Genomic DNA, 23106 nt, shown 5'->3' on the forward strand with positions numbered 1-23106 from the left:
GCAGAATATTTGCTGTAGCCTATCTTTTACACCAAGACAAAACATGATAACACTTCCAATCAGTTAAGATCAGGAGCCCTGAGAACCAATGGCTGGAATTGCATCAGGGCATTTGTTGTTGTTTTGTTAGTAGTAGTAGCAGTATTAGTAGTAGTGGTGGTGGTGGTGGTGGGAGTTGATTTCATCAACCACTGTACTCAACTGGTACTTATTTTATCACTCTGAAAGGACAAAAGGGTAAAGTAAACCTCAGTGGAGTTTGTATTCAGAACACAAAAAGCTGAAGAAATGTTACTAAGCAATAGTAATAACAACAATGGTTTCTGTTTTAGGCATCAGACCAATAATTTTGAGGGTGGTGGTAATGACAAGTTAGTAAATACCGTCAATTCCAGTAACTGACTTGCAATTTATTTTATTAGCCTCTGAAAGGATGAAAGGCAAAGTTCACCTCAGTAAGATTTGAACCCAAAAGGTAAAGAGCTGGAACAAACATTGCAAAGCATTTTTCTGATGCGCTAATGATTCTACCAATCCACCAGCCTTGGACTTCTCATTTAGGCACAAGGCCAAGAATTTTGAATGGAGGGGTTAGTTAATATGATGAACCCCAGTACTTTACTGGTGTTCATTATATTAAGTAGACATGATATGATAGGTCTGTCTAACAGACCATCTACATAATGTATAAACAACATATATATACAAATATATACACATCAAACACCAGACCTATCCATCCATCTATCCACCCAATCCAATCCAATCCAATCCATCCATCCATCCGGTCTATCATGATATGATCGGTCTAACAGGACATCTACATAATGTATAAACAACATATACATACATATATATATATACATCAACCACCAGACCTATCCATCCAGCCACCCAATCCAATCCAATCCAATCCGTCCATTCATCCATCCATCTAAAGGTAATCTAGTTTTACCAAAACCTAATAACCTTTGAAGTGGTGCAAGAACACACACGAAAACGAAGTGTCGCTGAAGAAGTCACAGATATTTCTGGACAATGGACACGAGTTAAAGTAATGATTTGAACCAATCTCAGCAGGAAGTATTTTTCTGCAGTATACACATGACCATGTCAACACTTCTGCTTGGAGTCGTTTACCGGCCCCCCCCAAATTATCGTCAAGACACACAGCTTTTTGATATCCTCAGAGCTGCTACCATGAAAACAGCCGTGTATGTTTATATTGCGGGCGACTTCAATTTCCCTGAGATTGACTGGGAGGCCTTCCGTTGGCCACAAAGTGCAGACGATTTCCTTGAACTGGTGCTGAATTCAAATTGGTTCCAAGTTGTTACCTCCCCAACAAGGGGCAACAACACTTTGGATCTGCTACTTACTGCATCTCCTGAAACAATCATTAGTGTCACTACTGAAGAACCTTTAGGTAACTCTGATCATTCCATGATCATGGTCGACTTATCTCTGATTGGTTGTAACAAAAAACACAACCATCTTCAGACTGCCCGCTTTGACTGGAATAAAGCAGACTGGAGCTCTTATTGAACTGAGCTGCAACGCCCAAACTGGCTCGAATTTTATGCCTCTGAAGATGTGGACACTATACTCCAGAACATTCTGAATTCAATATGGGCGGCATGTGCAGCATCAGTACCACGCAAGCACAAAAAAACACACAATAGTGCAATTTGGAAGACTGCAGCAGTCCGACTTGCCAGGAAAGAACGCCGTAATGCTGAACAGGAATACAAATTGCACAAATCAGAGGGCAACAGGAAAAAGCGCAATAGGTCAGCCAACCACCTCAAGCAGGTGACAAAAAAGGCAGTGCTTGAATTTGAACAACGCATTGCAACTAACCCTGACAGCAAAGTGTTCTGGAAGTATGTGCACTCAAAGCAGAGACCCCACTCTCCAGTTGGTCCCCTTCGCAATCCCCACACAGGACAGATTACTGGCAATCCCGAAGAATGTGCAGAAATCATTGCTGGATGTTATGCCGGCATCTTTACTGTCGAAGACCAAAATGTTCCAACTTCATCACCACTGACATCGGACTCTATATCTACTATGCAATTTACACCAGCAATGCTACAACGCCACCTTAAGAATAAACGCAACTATGCCTCTCCTGGTCTCGATGGTGTTATATACGTACTTCTCAAACGCGGTGGGTACTTTCTTCTAAGCCAACTTTCTCTATTCTTCCAATTTTGTCTTGACAATGGTGTTACTCCAGAACACTGGAAAACTGCCAGTGTTATCCCTCTGTTCAAAAAAGGCAACCGCACATCGCCTGTCAACTATCGCCCCATTAGTCTTACTAACTGCATCGCCAAACTGATGGAATCCTGTATCAGAGAAACCCTCTGGAACTTCTGGAAGTCTCACAGCCTCATCCAGCCATCACAGTTTGGATTTATTCCTAACTCCAGCTGCTGTAATCAACTCATCGAGTTTCTTGAGGACGTTACCCAAATCACTGATCGCGGATCCTGGGTGGATTTTGTTTACCTGGACTTTGCTGAGGCTTTTAACTCTGTGCCACACAAAAGACTTATGGTGAAGCTCTCTGCGTTGGGCGTAAGAGACGAACTCTATAACTGGTTGAAGTCCTTTATTTTCGACCGAAAAGAGGTTGTCACAGTTCTAGGACAGCAATCTTTGCCCTATGAGATGACATCTGGTGTACCACAGGGATCTGTTCTTGGCCCCCTTTTATTTGTTGCATATGTTAATGACATAGATGCCAACTTAAAGAATTCCACAGTGCTGAAATATGCAGATGACATCAAGCTGTACCTCGAAATAAAGAGGTCAGATCCTGTACACTATAGATCTCTATTGCAAGCAGACCTGGACACAATGCAGCAGTGGATCATAGACTGGCAACTCAAGCTGGCTGTGGACAAATGTACCACTATGCATTTTGGGAGGAGAAACCCAGCGTCCACCTACTCCCTCCACAACACTAGTCTCAAAAAGTCTTCATGTGAACGTGACCTGGGTGTTATTGTCGACAGTGATTTGCATTGGACAAAACACATCGCCAAAATTGTCAAGAAGGCTGACGGTGTCTTGGCATCACTCACCAAAAACTTTGTGAGCCGCTCTCTGACTATCTATCTGCGGCTTTATATAGCTATGGTAAGACCTCACCTGGAATTTGCATCACCGGTCTGGAACCCCTATCTTGCCCAGGATATCAATCGTCTGGAAGCCGTTCAGTGACGTGTAACCAAAAGAATACCCTCCATCAGGCATTTGCCATATTCTGAACGCCTTACTTCCCTGGGCATGGACACATTGAAACTCTGACGTCTGGCAACTGACTTGGCAGACACCCATAAAATTATCAACCATCGTACAAACAATAACTCTGAGCACCTTTTCAAACTCCACCCATCTAACACCCGTGGATATATTTACAAAGTCAGAAAACAGCACAGCTCCCATGACTTTCAGGAAACATTTTTTCACGCTGAGAGTTGCTGAAGCATGGAACAAACTGCCGGCATCAGTTGTTAGTTGTCGGAGCACTGCATCCTTCAAAACTTCCATGCTTTCTGAGATTCGCCAACACTACACCTGATTTTCTCCCCTCCATACACACACAAGCATGTATCTGACTCATGCATTCTTCGCTTTCCAGACATTTGTACATTACTGCATGTGCTTTATATGCACTGTCCAACAAGTTGTGGTGCACCTGAGCACTGTATACAATAATTTCATTATTATTATTATTATTATTATTAATAAAATAAGAACAGTAATAAATGAGTGAAGAAAGAAAAAATATAGTGTGTGTGTTTATTTGGCAAAAAAAAAAAAAGAAGAAATGACCGTCCCGAAATACAATACTGTTAACCATGTTGGTAAAACTAGATTACTTCTATGTAACGATATAAATATCGTTACATAGATGCGTCGTGACCTCTGCATTTAAGTAGTGTCCAATAGACTACGCGTGTCTTACTTTGGCATCATCCATAAAACATGTTTATAGGGAGAAAAATATGGAAAAACATCAATTGATGTGAGAGTGAGAAAGGAAAGAGAAGGGAGGTCTTGGGATGTGCTAGAAATGACAGCCAAATCTCCCTTAAATCATACATTTTCCTCTGTAATTATTAAGTTTTTTTTTTTTAACCGAAAATTTTTCTCTTACGATTTTAAGGGCGTAGTGAAGAAAAATAAAGTTAACAAAATCGGTCCGGACTGGGGTGATTGGAGTGAAAGACAAAAAATCATGAATTAAAGAAAATTTTGGTTAAATTTTTTTTTCTATATTTCATGAAAAGATGTGAAAAAATCTTCAAAACTGAGAAATTCCAACTTATGCGGGCCGTTTGATCCGAAATTCCGTTTTCCAGAAACTCCCCACCAAGCCCCCTACCAAAAAAGTTTTGCCTACAGATTTCTTTGTAATCGTAATCTACAGCGTTTGAAAAATATTTGTATAAAATTTCAATAAAGAATACGCATTTTCCTGAAAGTTATGAAGGGAAAAATGTCGGGTCGTGTGAATTTTCCGAAACTCCTCTCCCTAACCCCCCCAAAAATGTTTTTCCAACAAATCTTTACATACTCTCTATCTACAGGATCTCAGCGATTATTTGTTGATAATTTCGTTAAAAAGTATCTATTTTTCTGGAAGTTATGAGGCAACAAAGTCGGGTGGGGATATGCACCTGTAGTTATGCTAGTCGATACCATCAATCCTAATGTTTGGCTATCAAAATCCTGAAGGAGGAAGGGGAAAGATGATGCTGGCGGGGTTTGATCATCGAACGAAGAGTTCTAACAATTCGTCAGTCCACCATTGTGTGGTACTGCTTAAGAGCGGTGGTCCCGGTGCGCGCACTCGCGAACTCGCGCATCCGCGCTAGCTAGTCGTGACTTGTCGATCCTTATTTTGTGTTTTATTTACTTTGTTTTAAAAAAATTGGCACTGTCATGCTATTAGCTGTCAGAAGTGAAAGTAGAAAAATCTGACGTCAACTTCGTGTATTTGACTAATGTGTGTGTGTCTGTATTTATTGTATGTGTGTATAAGTAGTTATATGCTTATATTATCCATTATAGTAATATTTGTCTGTTGAAATCCGTTTTAAGGCGGTCAATAGTTTAATTAAAGATGTGTCTATACATGTATATATATATATATATACATGTGTATACATATATATATATATATATATATATATATATACATGTGTATACATTACAAATGTATATATGTATACACATGTATATATACACATACACATGTATATATATATATATATATATATATATATAATATATATATATATATATATATATATATATAATTATTCAATATAGGGTAGCAAAAGATTCAGGTTGAAGCCTTGGCTGCTATTTCTAGTGGGTTGAACGGCCTATTATGGCCGTTCCTTAATTTTGCTGCTATATATATATATATATATATATATATATAGACACATCTTTAATTAAACTATTGACCGCCTTAAAACGGATTTCAACAGACAAATATTACTATAATGGATAATATAAGCATATAACTACTTATACACACACAATAAATACAGACACACACACATTAGTCAGACATATAGCCACATATACACACACACGTGTGTATGATTGGTGTGTGATTGCGGTGGTGGTGGTGGGGATGGTCATTTGTGCAGATTTGGTGTGATTTCTTTTTTAAAAACAATAATATGAATAATGCAAGAATATATTTATTTATAAAGTTTAAACAGAACATGGAATGAAATGTATTTATTTATAAACTTTAAACTGAACTTCAATTGTTTTATAAACCTAACAGCGTGGTGGTACGTAAATAAACGGCGTAAATTAACGAAGGTATAAACCTGACGTAAATACACGAAGTTGACGTCAGATTTTTCTACTTTCACTTCTGACAGCTAAGAAGCATGACAGTGCCAAAAAGTTATTTACTTTGTGTAAAAAAATTATGGCAATCTTTCGTCTCTAGTAGACCTTTCCGTCGATTTCCGTAAAAAACTTTTTTTTTTACATATGGGCTTGCGGGAACTTTTGAAGTAATGAGAGCGAAAGAGACTAAGAGAAAGCGATTGTATGACGAGGGAAGTTCTTTTGAAGTTACCGTGCATGGGAGCATTGATGTACATGTGTGTGTGTGTGTGTGTTTGATGGGGTGTGGGAGACAGAAAGTATGTTGTGTAAGTGAAGTGCTTCTGTTAGTGTGTGTGAAGAGACAGAGTAATGTGTGAAAGAGAGAGATAACTGAAATTTTTTACTCGGTGTATGTGTATATGTATGTATGCATGTATGTATGTGTGTGTATGTATCTATGTATGTGTGTATGTATGTGTGTGTGTATGTGTGTGTGTATGTGTGTGTGTGTATGTATGTATGGCCGATTCAGTGTTTACATTATTTCGAGTTAAAACGAAAGATTACCTTTGCCTGTTTATGTAACGGTCTGCTATGTAGAAAATAATGAGGTTGACTCAATGGAATAATGACAGTGATCGAAGATATAGACAAAAATTTTTTTTTTTTAATCGTTATACATGCCTTGTCGACTGCTACTGTGCAGCCTTAATGTCTCTGTTGATGTGACGATGGTGAAATGGTAAGAAAAAGACGGGAGAGTTATAAAATGAGGAGGAGATATTCTTCTCATGAGAAAAGAGTTGCATGTAAAGGAAAAGGTTTTGAGCAAAAGGCTTCGTTTCACGTTACTACGATCGACACAGTTTTAAATGGGCAACCCCACCCGTCTAGCCTCAGGGTGGCATCACTCAGAATCTACAACAATGCGAGGAAGCGCATTGTGACCAGCGATATGTAGCAACATCCGACAGTCTAGTCGGTACAGTGATTTGTGTTGTTTTGAGACGAAGGGACAGTTCCGAAATGCCAAATTCCTCTTCTCCCCACGGCACACGAACTCATCCAAACTTAAGAATCAACATGGCTTTGCTAAGTCAATTGATGTGCTTTCCATTTGACTTAAAACCTTTCCGTGCCTACACAGACACCACACGAAAACAATAGGTGTCACAGTGATATACCTCTTTTTCTACAGTCGGCCGAAATGAAGAAGTGACAATGCCACCTTCACATTCTCTATTGTCAGCATCGAGCATCGACAATTGGTGACAGACCGACGTTATTAGAATACATCAACCACAACGATACAACTGGTTACCCACAACGTGATTCGAACACAACAACCCTGCCGCAATTGCTGACCCCGGAGCCACAGAACTGCAGTCTTCGTTACCTTATCCATTACATTTGGTGAGCTCGACTTCAAAGACTTACTGCTTTCGCATCGCATGAACTCTTGAAAACAATTACAGTCCGTGCCAGTCGCATCAACAAGAATTATAGGACACGAACTTTCACAACGCCATCGTCACATGCCCAACACAACACGAAAGGAATGAAGTCACCGACTCAATGGACACACTAATTACATTCCACTTGTACTGCAACCCGATGCACAGATCCACGAGGGAAACAGTTGCCATACATAAATGCAACACTTAGGACAGCTACCCAACCAAGAGAACTAACCTTTTCTCACTTTTCAGCATAGACTTTTCACACAGGACATTACCAATAGGATTTTGTCACTTTTCGTTACACATTTGTACTGTTCGTTCCTTTTGCTGCACAACACAATGTTTACACATGCATATATATGCATGCTTGCACCCAGTTTCTGTGCACATCTATAGACTATTAACTTTTTTTTCCTTTACATGCAACTCTTTTCTCATGAGAAGAATATCTCCTCCTCATTTTATAACTCTCCCGTCTTTTTCTTACCATTTCACCATCACCACATCAACAGAGACATTAAGGCTGCACAGTAGCAGTCGACAAGGCATGTATAACGATTAAAAAAAAAAATTTTGTCTATATCTTCGATCACTGTCATTATTCCATTGAGTCAACCTCATTATTTTCTACATAGCAGACCGTTACATAAACAGGCAAAGGTAATCTTTCGTTTTAACTCGAAATAATGTAAACACTGAATCGGCCATACATACATACACACATACATACACACACACATACATGCATACACACATATACCGAGTAAAAAATTTCAGTTATCTCTCTCTTTCACACATTATTCTCTCTGTCTCTTCACACACACTAACAGAAGCACTTCACTTACACAACATACTTTCTGTGTCCCACACCCCATCAAACACACACACATGTACATCAATGCTCCCATGCACGGTAACTTCAAAAGAACTTCCCTCGTCATACAATCGCTTTCGGCGATCTTTCGTTTGTAGTAGCACGTTTCCGTCGATTTCCGTAAAAAACTTTTATTTTTTTGACATATGGCCTTGAGGGAACATTTGAAGTAATGAGAGCGAAAGAGACTAAGACGAAGCGATTTTATGACGAGGGAATTTCTTTTGAAGTTATCAAAGCATTGATGTACATGTGTGTGTGTGTGTGTGTTTGATGGGGTGTGGGAGACAGACAGTATGTTGTGTAAGTGAAGTGCTTCTGTTAGTGTGTGTGAAGAGACAGAGAGAGATAACTGAAATTTTTTACTCGGTGTATGTGTATATGTATGTATGCATGTATGTGTGTGTGTGTATGTATCTATGTATGTGTGTGTGTATGTATGTGTGTATGTATCTATGTATGTGTGTGTATGTATGTATGTATGGCCGATTCAGTGTAATTTTTTACTCGGTGTATGTATATATGTATGTCTGCATATATGTGTGTGTGAGTATGTATCTATGTATGTGTGTGTGTAAGTATGTGTGTGTGTATGTGTGTATGTATGTATGGCCGATTCAGTGTACACTGAATCGGCCATACATACATACATATACACATACACGGAGTAAATAATTACACTGAATCGGCCATACATACATACATACGCACACACATACATAGATACATACACACATACATACACACACACACATACATGCATACATACATATACACATACACCGAGTAAAAAATTTCAGTTATCTCTCTCTTTCACACATTACTCTCTCTGTCTCTTCACACACACTAACAGAAGCACTTCACTTACACAACATACTGTCTGTCTCCCACACCCCATCAAACACACACACATACACACATGTACATCAATGCTTTGATAACTTCAAAAGAAATTCCCTCGTCATAAAATCGCTTCCTCTTAGTCTCTTTCGTTCTCATTACTTCAAATGTTCCCACAAGGCCATATGTAAAAAAATAAAAGTTTTTTTACAGAAATCATCGACGGAAACGTGCTACTACAAACGAAAGATCGCCTCGATTTCTCTTAGTCTCTTTCGCTCTCATTACTTCAAAAGTTCCCGCAAGTCCATATGTAAAAAAAAAAGAAGTTTTTTACGGAAATCGACGGAAAGGTCTACTAGAAACGAAAGATTACCAAAATTATTTATTTTGTGTTTTATTTATTTTGCTAGGTAGTCATTGTAGGATCGACTAGTCACGACTAGCTAGCGCGGATGCGCGAGTACGCGAGTGCGCACACCGGGACCACTCTTCTTAAGTAGTACCCCACTGTGTTTTAAGAAGAAAATAAAGTATATTCAACAGACTTACAATAGGTGCCTCGTTCAATGAACTGGCAGATCTTTCCATTGGTAGAGCAATTAATGTAGACATTAGAGTGGTGGTGGTAGTGGTGGTGACAGAAGAGTATAGTGTAGTGTTGATTTTGTAATAGTGGTATTTGTGGTGGTAGTGGCAGTGTGGGTGTAGTGGTTGTAGCGGTGTTGTGACTGTTAGTAGTGAGATTGTTACATGGACACGGCAGTGGGAATGTAATTGTAATGGTAATGGTGGGGTTTTGACAGTGATAGTTGTGATGGTGCCGTGACAATGGTGATAAAGTGATAGTAGTTACAGGAGTAGTGGTGATGTCGTGTAAGTGGTATTGCAGGTGTATAGTGCAGTGATAGTGAAAAAAAGCCACGGTAGCTAGTTGCAGAGTAGTTGCAATAGTGAATAAAAAATATTTATGATCAATTGTTTGAAATCTGAAAAATACAGAACGCTTCGTTGTCAATAGCAACAAGTGTAGGGGAGATAACTTTGACATCGACTGAGAAAAAAACCGTTACAGTTAACAGTTGAATAAGACGAAGCTAGTTATGGCTTGTAGTCAAAAATCAGTAAGTGCAAAATTTTACAAAATATAATAAATTAGTATGTCGATAGGCCCGGGAGAAGTCGAGCGGTCTACATAAACTATTTCTATTTAATAAGTAAACGTTCCGTATTTTTCATGTTTCAGATTGCTGTACACCCTCACCACTTTAATCTCTAAATTAACTTTACAATATGTCAGTAAGCAATAATATTACTTTGGTTAGTCTATTGAAAGATACTTCATTATTTTCTCTCTCTCAAAGATATTTCTACAAAACTCCAGAAAAACTCTAACAGAAACCACTTGGGAAATCATTTTAAAAACTTGCTCAAAACGGAAATAAATAGGTAATGTGATGAATGAATACCAGTTTCTTCATGTTTATGCGGCATTCAAATAATTAAAAATAACAACAAAAAAAAGTAGGAAGCAAGGTTGACTGACTGTAGATAGTTGGAACAGGAAATGATGTTAAGGATGAAAATTAAGTCGTTTACCCAGTATTGAAATTGATAACAAAGTCAAAGAAGAGGTGTGTGCTGTGCGTGTTTGTGAACATTGGATTTACTTGAACTGTTTTGAAGAAAGCAGAAAATTTGGAACTAACAGCAAGTTCTTGTTTATCTACAAACATAGCAGATGTTCATAGTGGCACTTGCACTTATGTATTTCTTACTGTCTTAGAAAAAAAAATGTCTTGCATGTTCCAAAAGCATATGAAAGAACTTTAACATGCTCAAAATATGGCAAAGGTAAAAAATACGCACACCACCCGTTTTCGGCGATTAGGGTTAGGGTTACGCCAAAAACGGGTGATGTGCGTATCTTTACCTCCACCCAAAACTTTGAGACCAACTTTTTTTTCCTCATATGTCTTATATGTTTCTTACAGACTGAAAAGTTCAGACATTTTAAACATTATCTGTATCAATCAAGGAGAGCCTATAATGTCTGTTAGAGTTATCCTACTTTCTCTGACTAAATGATTAAAAAAAGGGGGTCATATCTAGATATGCTTAAATCTTTAACTAATTAACTCTTTGGTTAACTACATTCTATTTAATTTTCTCCAGCAACCTGGTCGTCAGCTTCAGATCGTTATTTGGTAAGTTTACTCTTATTTAGATCTGATTTAGCACAACAGGCAGCCACTCCATTACCCATGCATATCTAAACCCACAAGCAGATTACAACAATAGCATCACACACAGTCCCTGCGACACCCTAGAAATATTTAGACACAAAGACAATACTTTGGAACACTACTATAAAACCAACACACCGCCTTTGCAACACTTCCAGGTATATTCAAATACATCAGTAATACCATAGAATAATATTACATATTATTACATATGGTATTTCATTCACTAAACACTTAAAAGTAGCGTTCTAGCATGGCCACCGTCAAATGACTGATACATGTAAGGGAAAAGAATAAATATATTTTGGAATGTTGCAGTGCGTGTTTTAGAATGTTGACCTTATATAAAAGTTCTGATATGTTGTTCGTATCTTTAGATGTTTCTGAGAGTAATACCATAGAATAATATTACAACCTTTCCTCCTTCTGAAATATCTAAACACATCGACAACATATCAGAATGCTACTACAATACCAACACTCTCAGAAATATCTAAACATACGAACAACATATCGGAACTTTTATATAAGGTCAACTTTCTAAAATATGCACAAGCGCTGCAACATTCCAAAACGTATTTATTCTTTTCCCTTACGTGTATCAGTCGTTTGACTGTGGCCATGCTAGAGCACTACTTTGAAGAGTTTAGTGAATGAGATTGGCCTCAATAATATTTGAAGAGTTTAGTGAATGAAATTGGCTTCAGTAATATTTTAGGTCTGGTATGAAAAGAGACAGATAACATCTATCGTGTCTCTTCACCAATCCACAAAGGAATGGGGACTTGAACAAACCAACAATAAATCAACACTAGTTGCCAAGTGGTAAAATATAGACACAAACATAAAGCCATGTGTGCATGTACACACACACTCATACACACACACACACACACACACACAAGGGGCTCTGCTCATTTTCCCTCTGCCATATTCCCTTGCAAGGTATTGGTAGTTCCCAGGAATATAAGAAAAACATTCTGAATCTCTAACTACATGGTTGCAAAGCAAACTTCTTAACCACACAACCATGCCTGCACCTGAAGGCACTTCAATAACACATTAGTACATCACAGCACCAGCACACCAGAAATCTCTACTTAATCTAAGAAGATATTGGTGTTATATAGTGTTGAGATAGAAATATGAAGTTTGTTATGTTGTTATGAATAAAATCATCTGCATTCTTCAAGAAATGTATGTTGCAAGTGGCTGCCTCAATTTCAACCTGGCCCATTTTCTTTTTAATTAGAAAGTTTGTGTAAACAGAACTATATTTTCAAACTGAGTGATGATATGATAAAAATAAATAGACATAACTAGCTTAGAAGCTGCTCTATTGGATGGCTTTTAAGCTAGCTCCTGGGGAGGGAACTTTATTGGGCCTTGGGCCCAACAATGACACTTCATGCATTGAGTACATATTAAATTTTATTAAACTTGACCAATATTTTTCAAGCAATGAACAATTTTCATCAAAACAATGATATAATTTGTCGACTTGGAACTTAGTACAAAGCTGAATGATAAACATTTTTTGTCTTCCCATCTGAAGATCAGTACAATTTTTTTTTTCTGTCTAACCTCTTTCTTTCTCTCTCTCTCTTTCTGTTGATTGTTTTCAACAATCACCAGTACCACCACCAACTTCACCACAACTGCTATACACATACCAGACTTCTGACGCCACCACCATCAATACCTTTGACTTCGTTGCCTTCTCCTCCACCACCATCACCACTATCTTTCACATCACTTACTATCACCATCATCCTTGACAGCCTCGGCTACCATTACCACCAACACCAGCACCACTGTTGCCTCTGCCTCTATCACAACTACAGCTCATACTGTTACTATCACCCCATTACCATCACAACTGTCAATCTACTACCGCCCTCACCATCTCTATGCCTAATATTACTCTCACCCCAGCTGGAGGGATAGTAGAAGTGAGAGAGAGAGAGAGAGACAGAGAAATTTTAACAAATTAAACAAAAATTATAATATATTAGAGAACACTGGATGTGTGAAATAGTATCATAAAGGAAAGAAATTAGGCAAAAACAATAAAAATTAAATATTGTGGCTCTTTCAACTATTTCCTAGCTTGTATTTGATTAATATATTGTTTGCTGTTCATTGCTCTTTATCAGTAGGGAAATAATTTTACATGTGACTGGAATGGCTTGGGACTTGCTGAATAGTATATTAATGTTTTTACTATTGAAATTACCACAGGGCAGACTTGGGCCCAAAGCAATCTGCAATGCTTAAGAATGCTGAAAAACTGAATGATGTAAAAAAGTAAGTATGTATTATTGAAAATTAGCTTTTATTATGTTGGTGTTTCTGCAAATTTATCTTAGGTAAAGGAACCAGTCATACTAGGGGCTACTTTTCTAGCTATAATAGTGATTGCTTTTATTAGTACCTTTAATGCATTAATTTCAACTTTAGAACATTTCTGCTTATCAATGCTCTCTAGTACCATCTTCTGTTCCTTATAATCTTATTGTAATAAAGTGGGATTGCTTTAGTATATATTGGTAATCCTTTCTACTATAGGCACAAGACCTGAAATTTTGGGAGTGGTGGCTAGGTGATTATATCAATCCCTGAAAGGACGAAAGGCAATGTTGACCTCAGCAGAATTTGAACCCAAATGGATGGAATGTCACTAAGCATTTTGTCCGGCATACTCTTTTACTTGTTTCAGTCATTTGACTGCAGCCATGCTGGAGCACCACCTTTGGTTGAGCAAATCGACCCCAGGACTTACTCTTTGTAAGCCTAGTACTTATTCTATCAGTCTCTTTTGCCAAACTGCTAAGTTATGGGGATATAAACACACCAGCATCGGTTGTCAAGTGATGTTGGGGAGACAAACACAGACACACAAACATATACACACACATACATATACATATATATACAATGAGCTTCTTTCAGTTTCCGTATATATACAATGAGTTTCTTTCAAGCGATGTTGGGGGGACAAACACACACACATATATACATCTCTATATATATAAACGGTAAAATGTCTGTGTGTGTGTCCTCTCTACAAATCCACAATTTTTCAGTTAGAGGGCTCGCACTTTCTATGGTCATTCAAAACCATCCAAGGATGGTCGTGCACATCTTTACATTTCCCCAGTCACTCTGCAAAGCCATTAAAAAATCAATAGAAGTGACTTTTTTGTGAATTTTCTATCCAAAACCCAATCAAAATGCCTGAAACTTGATACGCCAATTGAATGCCAGCTAGCTGTATGTGATTGGTTGGAGATTTGGACAGTACTCGCGTTTATGTGCGCATGCATGCACTAGCACTATGACCTGGTGTTGCCGGGTCATAGTGCTAGTATACATATATACGATGGGCTTCTTTCAGTTTCTGACTACCAAATCCACTCACAATGCTCGACGCTATAGTAGAAGACACTTACCCAAGGTGCCACGCAGTGGGACTGAACCCGAAACCATGTGGTTAATAAGCAAGCTACTTACCACACAGCCACTCCTGCGCCTATAATGATTTTGCCAGTTCACTGCCTTAGTCTATAAATGATGGATTCAAATTTTGGCACAAGGTCAGCAATTTCAGGCAAATTACATTGACCTCCCAGTGCTCAACTGGTACTTGTTTTGTTGACCCTAAAAGGATGAAAGGCAAAGTTGACCTTGGTGGAATTTGAACTTAAGTTGTGAAGATGGATGAAATACTGCTAAGCATTTTTTCAGCTTGCTAAAAATTCTGTCAGTTCACCACCTTAGTCTCTTTAAATAATATATTAGATTTCTACATTAGATGGAATATTTCTACTTCCATCATTGCTATTTACTTATAATTATGCTGTAACAAACTGTACTTAACATGAGCCAACAAAGGAACATCTATGCGACTTGCTGCAAATAACAACCAAGTCTTCTTCAAATTGCATCTCATGTTTTAAATAATGAACACATTAGGCGCAGGAGTGGCTGTCTGGTGACTTCAATCAGTTATGGGCTGATGTTGTACTTTTTCATTGTGGCCCTTAGCACTTCATGCCAAACCTCGTCAGAGACTTTTTAAAAAATCATTGAAGACATGTGTAATTCTTTTTGATGTTCTAGAAATCATTGAAGACATGTATAATTCTCTTTGATGTTCTAGACATCATTGAAGACTTGTACAATTCTCTTTGATGTTCTAGAAATCATTGAAGGCATGTATAATTCTCTTTGATGTTCTAGACATCATTTAAGACATGTATAATTCTTTTTGATGTTCTAGGTATTATCCCCCAAAGACTTTGTGATTAAATATTTGTTCCATGGTGCTTGTTTCCCTGAAACCAGCCATAGAAACCATGCCAAAATAAACATTGGAGCTTGATGCAGTTCTATGGCTTTCCACTTCCTGTCAAACCATCTAACTAATTTTGCTGTGTCTGGGGTACGTCATTCTCTTTTAGTATCTTATTATTTAACACACTCACTGGTAAGGTTTTTCCAGAAAAAATAAATAAGTAAATGAGTGGAAACTTTAACAGTGAGTGTATTAAATAATACACTCCCCAGACACAGCAAAATATGCTTCAACACACAAACTCACATAAAGAATCTTGCAAACCAAGTCCAAAAACGAAACATCTAATGCCAGTATGGAAAACAGACATCAATTGATGATTATATTCATAATATACTTGTATCTTTTTCTTCCTTCAAAATTTTTAGGATATATGTGTACCTAAATAAGGTTTATGAGTGAAGGTCCATGACTCATTGGGCTTACAATCATTAGGTTGTGAGTTTGATTCCCAGATGGGGCTGTGTGTTGTGTTCTTGAGCAAGACACTTTATTTCAGGTTGCTCCAGTTCCCTCAGCTGTAGAAATAAATTGCTACATTACTGGTGCTAAATTGTATCGGCCTTTGTCTTTCTCTTGGACAAAATTGGTGGCATGGAAAGGAGAGACTGGTATGCATGGGCGACTGCTGGTCTTTCACAAACTATCTTACCCAGACTTGTGCTTCAGAGGGGTACTTTCTATGTGCACTCCCATGGTCATTCATGACCAAGGGGTGGTGGGTGGGGATGGTGGGGGTCTTTACTTTGTAAATAAAGCAAGCCAAGATACAACTCCTGGTATATCACAAAAGTTTTAGTGAATTTTAAATAAAATCAGTAACAAATTTTTTGGATTGCATAATTTGTTTTGAAAGATGGTCTGATAATATATTTTCTTTTTCAAATCTCTGTCTTTCAGTATCCTTGCTGAAATTTTCAATCTCTGTAATTCCTCCGAACAACACAAAGAAAAAATTCTACTCAACCTTTACACATATGCTGTGCAATTTGCTAGAGAAGAACAGTTCACAGTTGAACAGTTGTCTGCCCATTTTTCCATTGTAAAACTTGTTCATGAAGCTTGTGTGGGTAAGTTAAATACTCAAAAGCTGAGATATAGAGTGATTTCTATCAGTTTATGTCATATTGATTCTGTTGTTGTGAATGATAATGATGATGACCTCCTCCTCCTCCTTCTTCTTCCATATTACAACTACATAATGAAGATGGGTATGTGGCCCCAAAGGTGCCCTCACCATTGCTCATTAATGAATCTTGGGTACTTCAGGAAGGCTAATACCATAATTACTTTATTTTCCAGAATGTGATGCCAGACAATATTCGCAGTATATGTATATATATATATATATATATATATATATATATATATATATAGAGCATCACAATCATGAGGTAGTGAGTTTGATTCCTGGACTGGGTTGTGTGTTGTGTTCTTGAGCAAGACACTTTATTTCACATTGCTCCAGTTCACTCATCTATAGAAATGAGTTCTGATGTCACTGGTGCCAAGCTGTATTCCTTTGGATAACATCAGTGGTATGGAGGGGGAGACTGGTATCCATGGGCAACCGCTGGTCTTCCATAAACAACCTTGCCCAGACTTGTTTGGAGGGTAACTTTTTAGGTGCAGTCCCGTAGTCATTCATGACCGAAGGGGGATGGAATCTTTACCCTTTATATAAATATATATATATATCTATATATATATATTGTCGAGTGGTACCTGCAGTTGTTGAATGGTACCTGCGCGAACGGAAACGACCACTCGGAAGGCCTCCACGACGGTGGAGTTACGATTTCAGGAGGACGATTGGGATCACATGGATGAAAAAGGCGCGAAAAAGGCATGCTGTGACCAGTGGTGTCAAATGTACGCCCGACGGACTGGTCGGTCAAGGTGATCAAGGTGATATATATATATATATATATAATGTTCAAAATATGGAGTAGATGAAACAGTGGATAACTGATGAACGGATTGTTCTTTATTTTGCCTGTCTCGTTTTTCTTGTTGCTTACATTTTTTTATGCCCTGTACCCATATATGCATATGTATATACATATGTATGTAAGTATGTATATGTATGCATATATATATATATATATATATATATATATATATATGGTTTAAGTAATTGAGATTCAAGTGAATTCTAATGAATTCAAATGAATATGGTCCTTAACTAGGATGCACCGGAAATCTATATGGTGTTAACCATACGACAAGTGGGGTGATTACAAATAGGAAAAAAAGCAACAAGAATGGATTAATCCATTCTTGTTGCTTTTTTTCCTATATATATATATCGGCTGTCCATTGTATGCTGATGTTGACTGTTTGTGTTCAGTAATTGTCTCTGGCAGGCTTACATGTGGGCTATTAAGACCTGCTCTTGATCCACAGCAGTGATGACATCTGCTGCAGGTAAAGCTACATGATACAATGGAGAATTTAGTGAAGCCATGGTGTGAAGCAGGGGTGCATGCTTGCTCCTGCACTCTTCTCTCTCTACAGTGCAGCTAACTTGACACCATAATGGTCACTCTGCACCAGGGGGTTTTTACCAAAGGTGGGTACCCTTAGTTGAAAAGTTAACTTCGTTAACCATTAATCCATTAACCAAAAAGTTAACTTCAGTAACTGTTAATCAGTTAATTCTTTAAAAATGTAATGTAAGTTATCAATAAACCCTTAAAATTAATTTTTATCATAGAAAAAACAAAAACAAAAAATCACTTTTTGCTCGAAAGCCACACATAAAAACACCTTTAAAAAGTGCCAAAACTATAAAATCAGCCTTTTTTTTGGCCTCTTTAGGGGCTTTAGAACCGAAAGACTATAATTTTTTTGTTTTAGAATTAAAAATGCTAATTTTATAGTTTTAACTTTTAGAAGACCTAAAAAAGGCTAATTTCATAGTTTTGGCTCTTTTTTAGGTTTTTAAAGGCTTTTAGAGTCAGAAAAGGGTAAAAAAACTCAAATGTAACAATATTAGTATTAAATGTTTATTGATAAAGCGACCTTGATGTTGTCATACAACCAGATGAGGTGAAACGGGTGGAAGGCAGCAGCCAGCTGGTATTCCTCATCCTCCAGGAGGGTCCTAACCTTTTGTCAATGCCTGCAAAAAGTGTGTTGACTAAGGGGCTGCAGTAGATGAGGCACTTGGACTTCAAATTGTCGCAGCTGCTATTGGCACAGAGTCTCAAGGTAGGCTTGTTTCTTCCCCTGGATCTTGTCGAGTGCTTTAGCCTCAGGTGATATGACCTGGAAATAAAATAATGGAGAACTAGCAGTATCGCCCGGCATTGCTCGGGTTTGTTTCGACCCTTTAGAATTGGAATTTTTGAAAAGTAAAATTTTTGCATTATGTAGCTTGTTATTCTCTTTAAGTGAATATTCTTTTGGTTGAAATACACCAAAAAATGGCGACACAGCAGTCCAAATATTGTAAAAAATAGGGATTTTCATAGAGAAAAAACACTTTTTTGATGTAAATAATTTTTGATGTTAACGTGGTCCGATTTGAATTTTTTCTTCTATGGAAGGAAGAGCAAGCCTTCTTCTATCATACTCTCAATTTTGGTCAACTTGCGCCACAGGGTCTCAGAGGAGATAGTGTTAGTTGAAGGCTACCAAACCTGCCATACACAGACAACTTCAGCTTTATATATGTAGAGATTAGCAAATTTTAGAAATTCAAATTTGTAAGGAAACAGGCTAGTAAAAAATATATTGTCAAATCAAATGTCAATATTTATTTTATAATTTAGTATATATAATATTATTTTAGTATTATATTCATCATCATCATCATCATCATCATTTAACGTCCGTTCTCCATGCTAGCATGGGTTGGACGGTTCGACCGGGGATCTGGGAAGCCAGAAGGCTGCACCAGGCTCCAGTCTTATCTGGCAATGTTTCTACAGCTGGATGCCCTTCCTAACATAATATGATATGTGTTTTGAAGGATTTATAATATAATATGTGTCTAGAAGCTGAAGTTCATCAAAGTGTTCCGAATATTACATACTGGTTCTACCAATAGCTTGTGCACAAGTGATTGCTGCAGCCACTAAAATATAATATTATAAGATACATTTAGTAACAGAGTGTCGTAAGCACCACCCCAGCCATTTTTGAGGTTTGTATATCATTTTCTTTGTCTCACCGTCTAGAATCCGAAAAAGTTGGGAGGAAGGACTGGTAAGGTTTGCAATAAGGTCGAAAATCCGACTGAAAAAATTTGCACCTTGACACTATTGACATGACTCTTGCTCACCCAAACTCGGACCAGAGAGTTTAGTAAAGCACCATCCTAAGCACACATGCTCAATCAATAACTTTGGTGAGATCCCTGTATCAATTTTGAGGTGTTATGGCTCATTTTCTAATATTCCTCATTACCATCATAATGACAATGGGCTATTATCTTGTCTTACTTACCTATTAAAGATACTTCCCTGGGTATATTAAAACTCAAGCAATACCTTTGAGGGTCTGTTTTTTCTAGGTATTATGGCTAAAATATGCAATGTGATACACTGTTTTGTAGTACCTGTATATTCTACAAAATGAGTAAGACGCAGTCATTGTTTCAGCTTTCAGATACATACATATTTTTTCATTGTTTCAGCTTTCAGATACATACAAAATAATTTTTACATAGGTTGAGTAATTAGAGGAGGTTTTCACGGTCATTTTAAGACCAAAACCAGCTCCCTAACTTCATTCCTTGCCAAGATATCGTATTCTGAAAGTTGTGAAACTTTGTGTTTTTCTTGGTTTTTAAGTTGTGGCGCTTATGATGGTCTGTTACTAAACGCCTCATATATAATATATATATTGTAATAATATGATATAATATTATTTTATTAATAATTTATTACCTTGTGTGTTGGGGACAACCAGCCTCCTCTCCACCTCAGCATAGATGCTGTCTGCTGCTACAGTGCTATGATCTTGCTGGTTCCAGAAGGCATGTGCCTTGGCCATGGCAGCCCTGTAGGGCCTCTTGAACATTCCACTCTGCAATGCAGCATCTGCATTCCTTGCTGGCCACTAGGCTGAAGGTATGGGCAACACACCTCATGTGTGCTGGCAGGTTGATGGGATTGCCAACGACCGTGTCGACATCGTCAGGCTTAGCCACACGCACAGCCACGAAGTCTTCCAGGGAGACACACTCTAACTCCTGCTCATCCACAGAGTAGACTCAGCAGCATCATCAGGTCTGGCAGTCTGTCTGCCTCTGCTCCAAACTGGACAAAGGCCTTCACAAAGTTGCTACCATTGTCTGTGGTAGTCCTGGAATAGAAAGACAAGTTTTTTTAAATAAAATTATGATTATGAAATATTACAATTATCTGAAAATAATAGAAACTTTTAAATGTTTACTGGTTTTTACCAAATTTTTGGGTTAGTGGACTTGAGTTAACAGAAGTTAATTAGTCTGATAATGATTTCCAAAGTTAACCTAAAAGTTAAATCGTTAAAGAAAATGTTAACTTTGTTAATTAATGATTAACAGAAAACTGGTTTGGTGCCCAGGTTTGGTTTTTATCCACACCAAAACAGGTGGGAAGCTCTTCAGTTTGGCGTGTCTTTATGCATTCACCAAAATCAAGGAAATGTATGTTAGGGAGCTTTTCTACACAGATGAGTCAGCATTTATGGCCAGCAATGTTGAGGACATGCAAAACATTGTGGACCAGTCTTCTTGTGCAGCAGACTTCAAGATCAATACTTCAAAAACTGACCTGCTCTACCAGCTCCCACCATGCCTAATAGATTGAGAGAGCCTGAGCCTCTGACATATATGGAGAGCCCCTAAAGTACACTGAGCCCTTTATCTCAGTTACACAGTGACTTGTACAAACTCTTCTGACCTCAAAGTTGAAAGGTGAATATGTTTTGCCACAAAGGATTTTGGTTCTCTTTGTAAGGGTCTATAGGACTGCCATGACATTGCCCACAGAACAAAGATACATACATTATATATATAATATATATATATATATATATATATATCAAAGTGAGTTTGGAGGGACATATTATCCAGGTGGATTTCGTATTAGCTCTCAGTTAAGTTTCAGTTAATGGCTAACCACAACGATCACTATCTAATGTTTGTGACTACACTTAGTTGTTAGTCACATCGTGAATTCTTCTAATGGGTAATTCCTTGTACTCTTCACTGGACAGTAAGCATTGTCTGGTGTGTATTTTGATATTAATAATAGTCTCCATATTCTTTATTATTATTATTAATACACACACACACACACACACATATATATATATATATATATATATATATACACACACACACACACCCTACACACATATCTATACACACACACACACAATTTACAAGATAAGATATAAATAGTGGTCATTACATATTTTTCCTTTATAAGAGTAAATTTAACTTACATCTGTTTCCAATAGTTATTATAGGTTTGTTACTGATAGGTTTCTCAATTGGTCTATTGATTAGTTTGACTGGGAGTGCAATCATAAATTGACAATTATAGAATGGTGATGAACTATAACCTCAGACTCTACCATGGAGTTTTTTGCTAATCCAAACAATATTGTTAGCCTAGTGTGCCAACAGAGAGCTTATGAAGTATTTTGCCTGGATTGATAATCTCTCATCAATAACTATATATCATTATTTATTTATTTATTTTGATAGATAGATAGATAGATAGAGAGAGAGAGAGAATTAATTCACATATATATACATACATAATTTCAGTGGGTCAGATGGAATTTCATTGTCCCAGTTTTTCTATGCTCAGATAATTTTTCTGTTGCTAACCCTTACTGTGAATATTATCTGGCACAATATTCTGGAAAATAAAGTAATCATGGTACATAGTATAGCAGAGTAATAGATCTTTGTGTTCTGTTTCAGTGCTATATATACTACAGAATATATCTATAGATTTTAGCTAGTACTGTCTCCAGGGACAGTCAAACAATTGAAGATTCTACTCAGGTTCACAAGATGGAAACTAGTTTAACTGATCTCTCTTTTTATGTCCATGAAGGTGTATATAAAACAAGGTATTTATCTCTATATGTATATGCAGTATTAGCTATTTATATATTCTGTAATAAAGTATAGAATAGTGTAAGAATTATATTATATGTACAAAATGTAAGAATCTGTACCAATATAGTTTGGAATAGCATAACCTATACACTAATGTACAAGTATAGGATTCTATATCAACAGAGTAGTAAAAAAGGAGAGGATATTATATGTACATTGTATAGGATATTATATTAATTTAGCATAGAATATTGTATGTATTCTGTACAAGACATTACATATACAAAATATAAACTGGTATTCTGTCCAGATGATTTATCTTTCATCTGTGTGCACCATCATAGGAATCAGCTGATCATTGTGGTCTGTGGAAGTAATATCCGTTT

At 37.3% G+C, this 23106-nt stretch overlaps 2 protein-coding genes across 5 annotated transcripts in view; one reads left to right on the top strand and one right to left on the bottom strand.

Annotated features, from left to right (window-relative positions):
• LOC115216216 (coiled-coil domain-containing protein 189-like) overlaps window positions 1–10046 on the bottom strand; it is a 32086-nt gene extending 22040 nt beyond the window's left edge. The window contains exon 1 of one of the 2 annotated variants that reach the window (XM_036506651.1): window positions 9601–10046. In XM_036506651.1, the coding sequence (XP_036362544.1) occupies window positions 9601–9663 (63 nt within the window). In that variant the 5' untranslated portion in view covers window positions 9664–10046. The remainder of the gene's footprint in view (window positions 1–9600) is intronic. The other variant, XM_036506652.1, reaches the window with a different exon arrangement.
• Window positions 1–23106, top strand: part of LOC115216806 (coiled-coil domain-containing protein 189-like) — a 48451-nt gene that overhangs the window by 302 nt on the left and 25043 nt on the right. The window contains exons 1-4 of one of the 3 annotated variants that reach the window (XM_029786386.2): window positions 10029–10172; window positions 11224–11255; window positions 13536–13601; window positions 16552–16721. In XM_029786386.2, coding sequence (XP_029642246.1) covers window positions 10152–10172; window positions 11224–11255; window positions 13536–13601; window positions 16552–16721 — 289 coding nt within the window. In that variant the 5' untranslated portion in view covers window positions 10029–10151. Of the gene's footprint in view, window positions 1–10028; window positions 10173–11223; window positions 11256–13535; window positions 13602–16551; window positions 16722–23106 lie in introns of those variants that run through there. The other 2 variants (XM_036506653.1, XM_036506654.1) reach the window with 2 other exon arrangements.

The sequence above is a fragment of the Octopus sinensis genome, linkage group LG10 (assembly GCF_006345805.1).
Source record: "Octopus sinensis linkage group LG10, ASM634580v1, whole genome shotgun sequence".
Classification (NCBI taxonomy): Eukaryota; Metazoa; Mollusca; class Cephalopoda; order Octopoda; family Octopodidae; genus Octopus; species Octopus sinensis.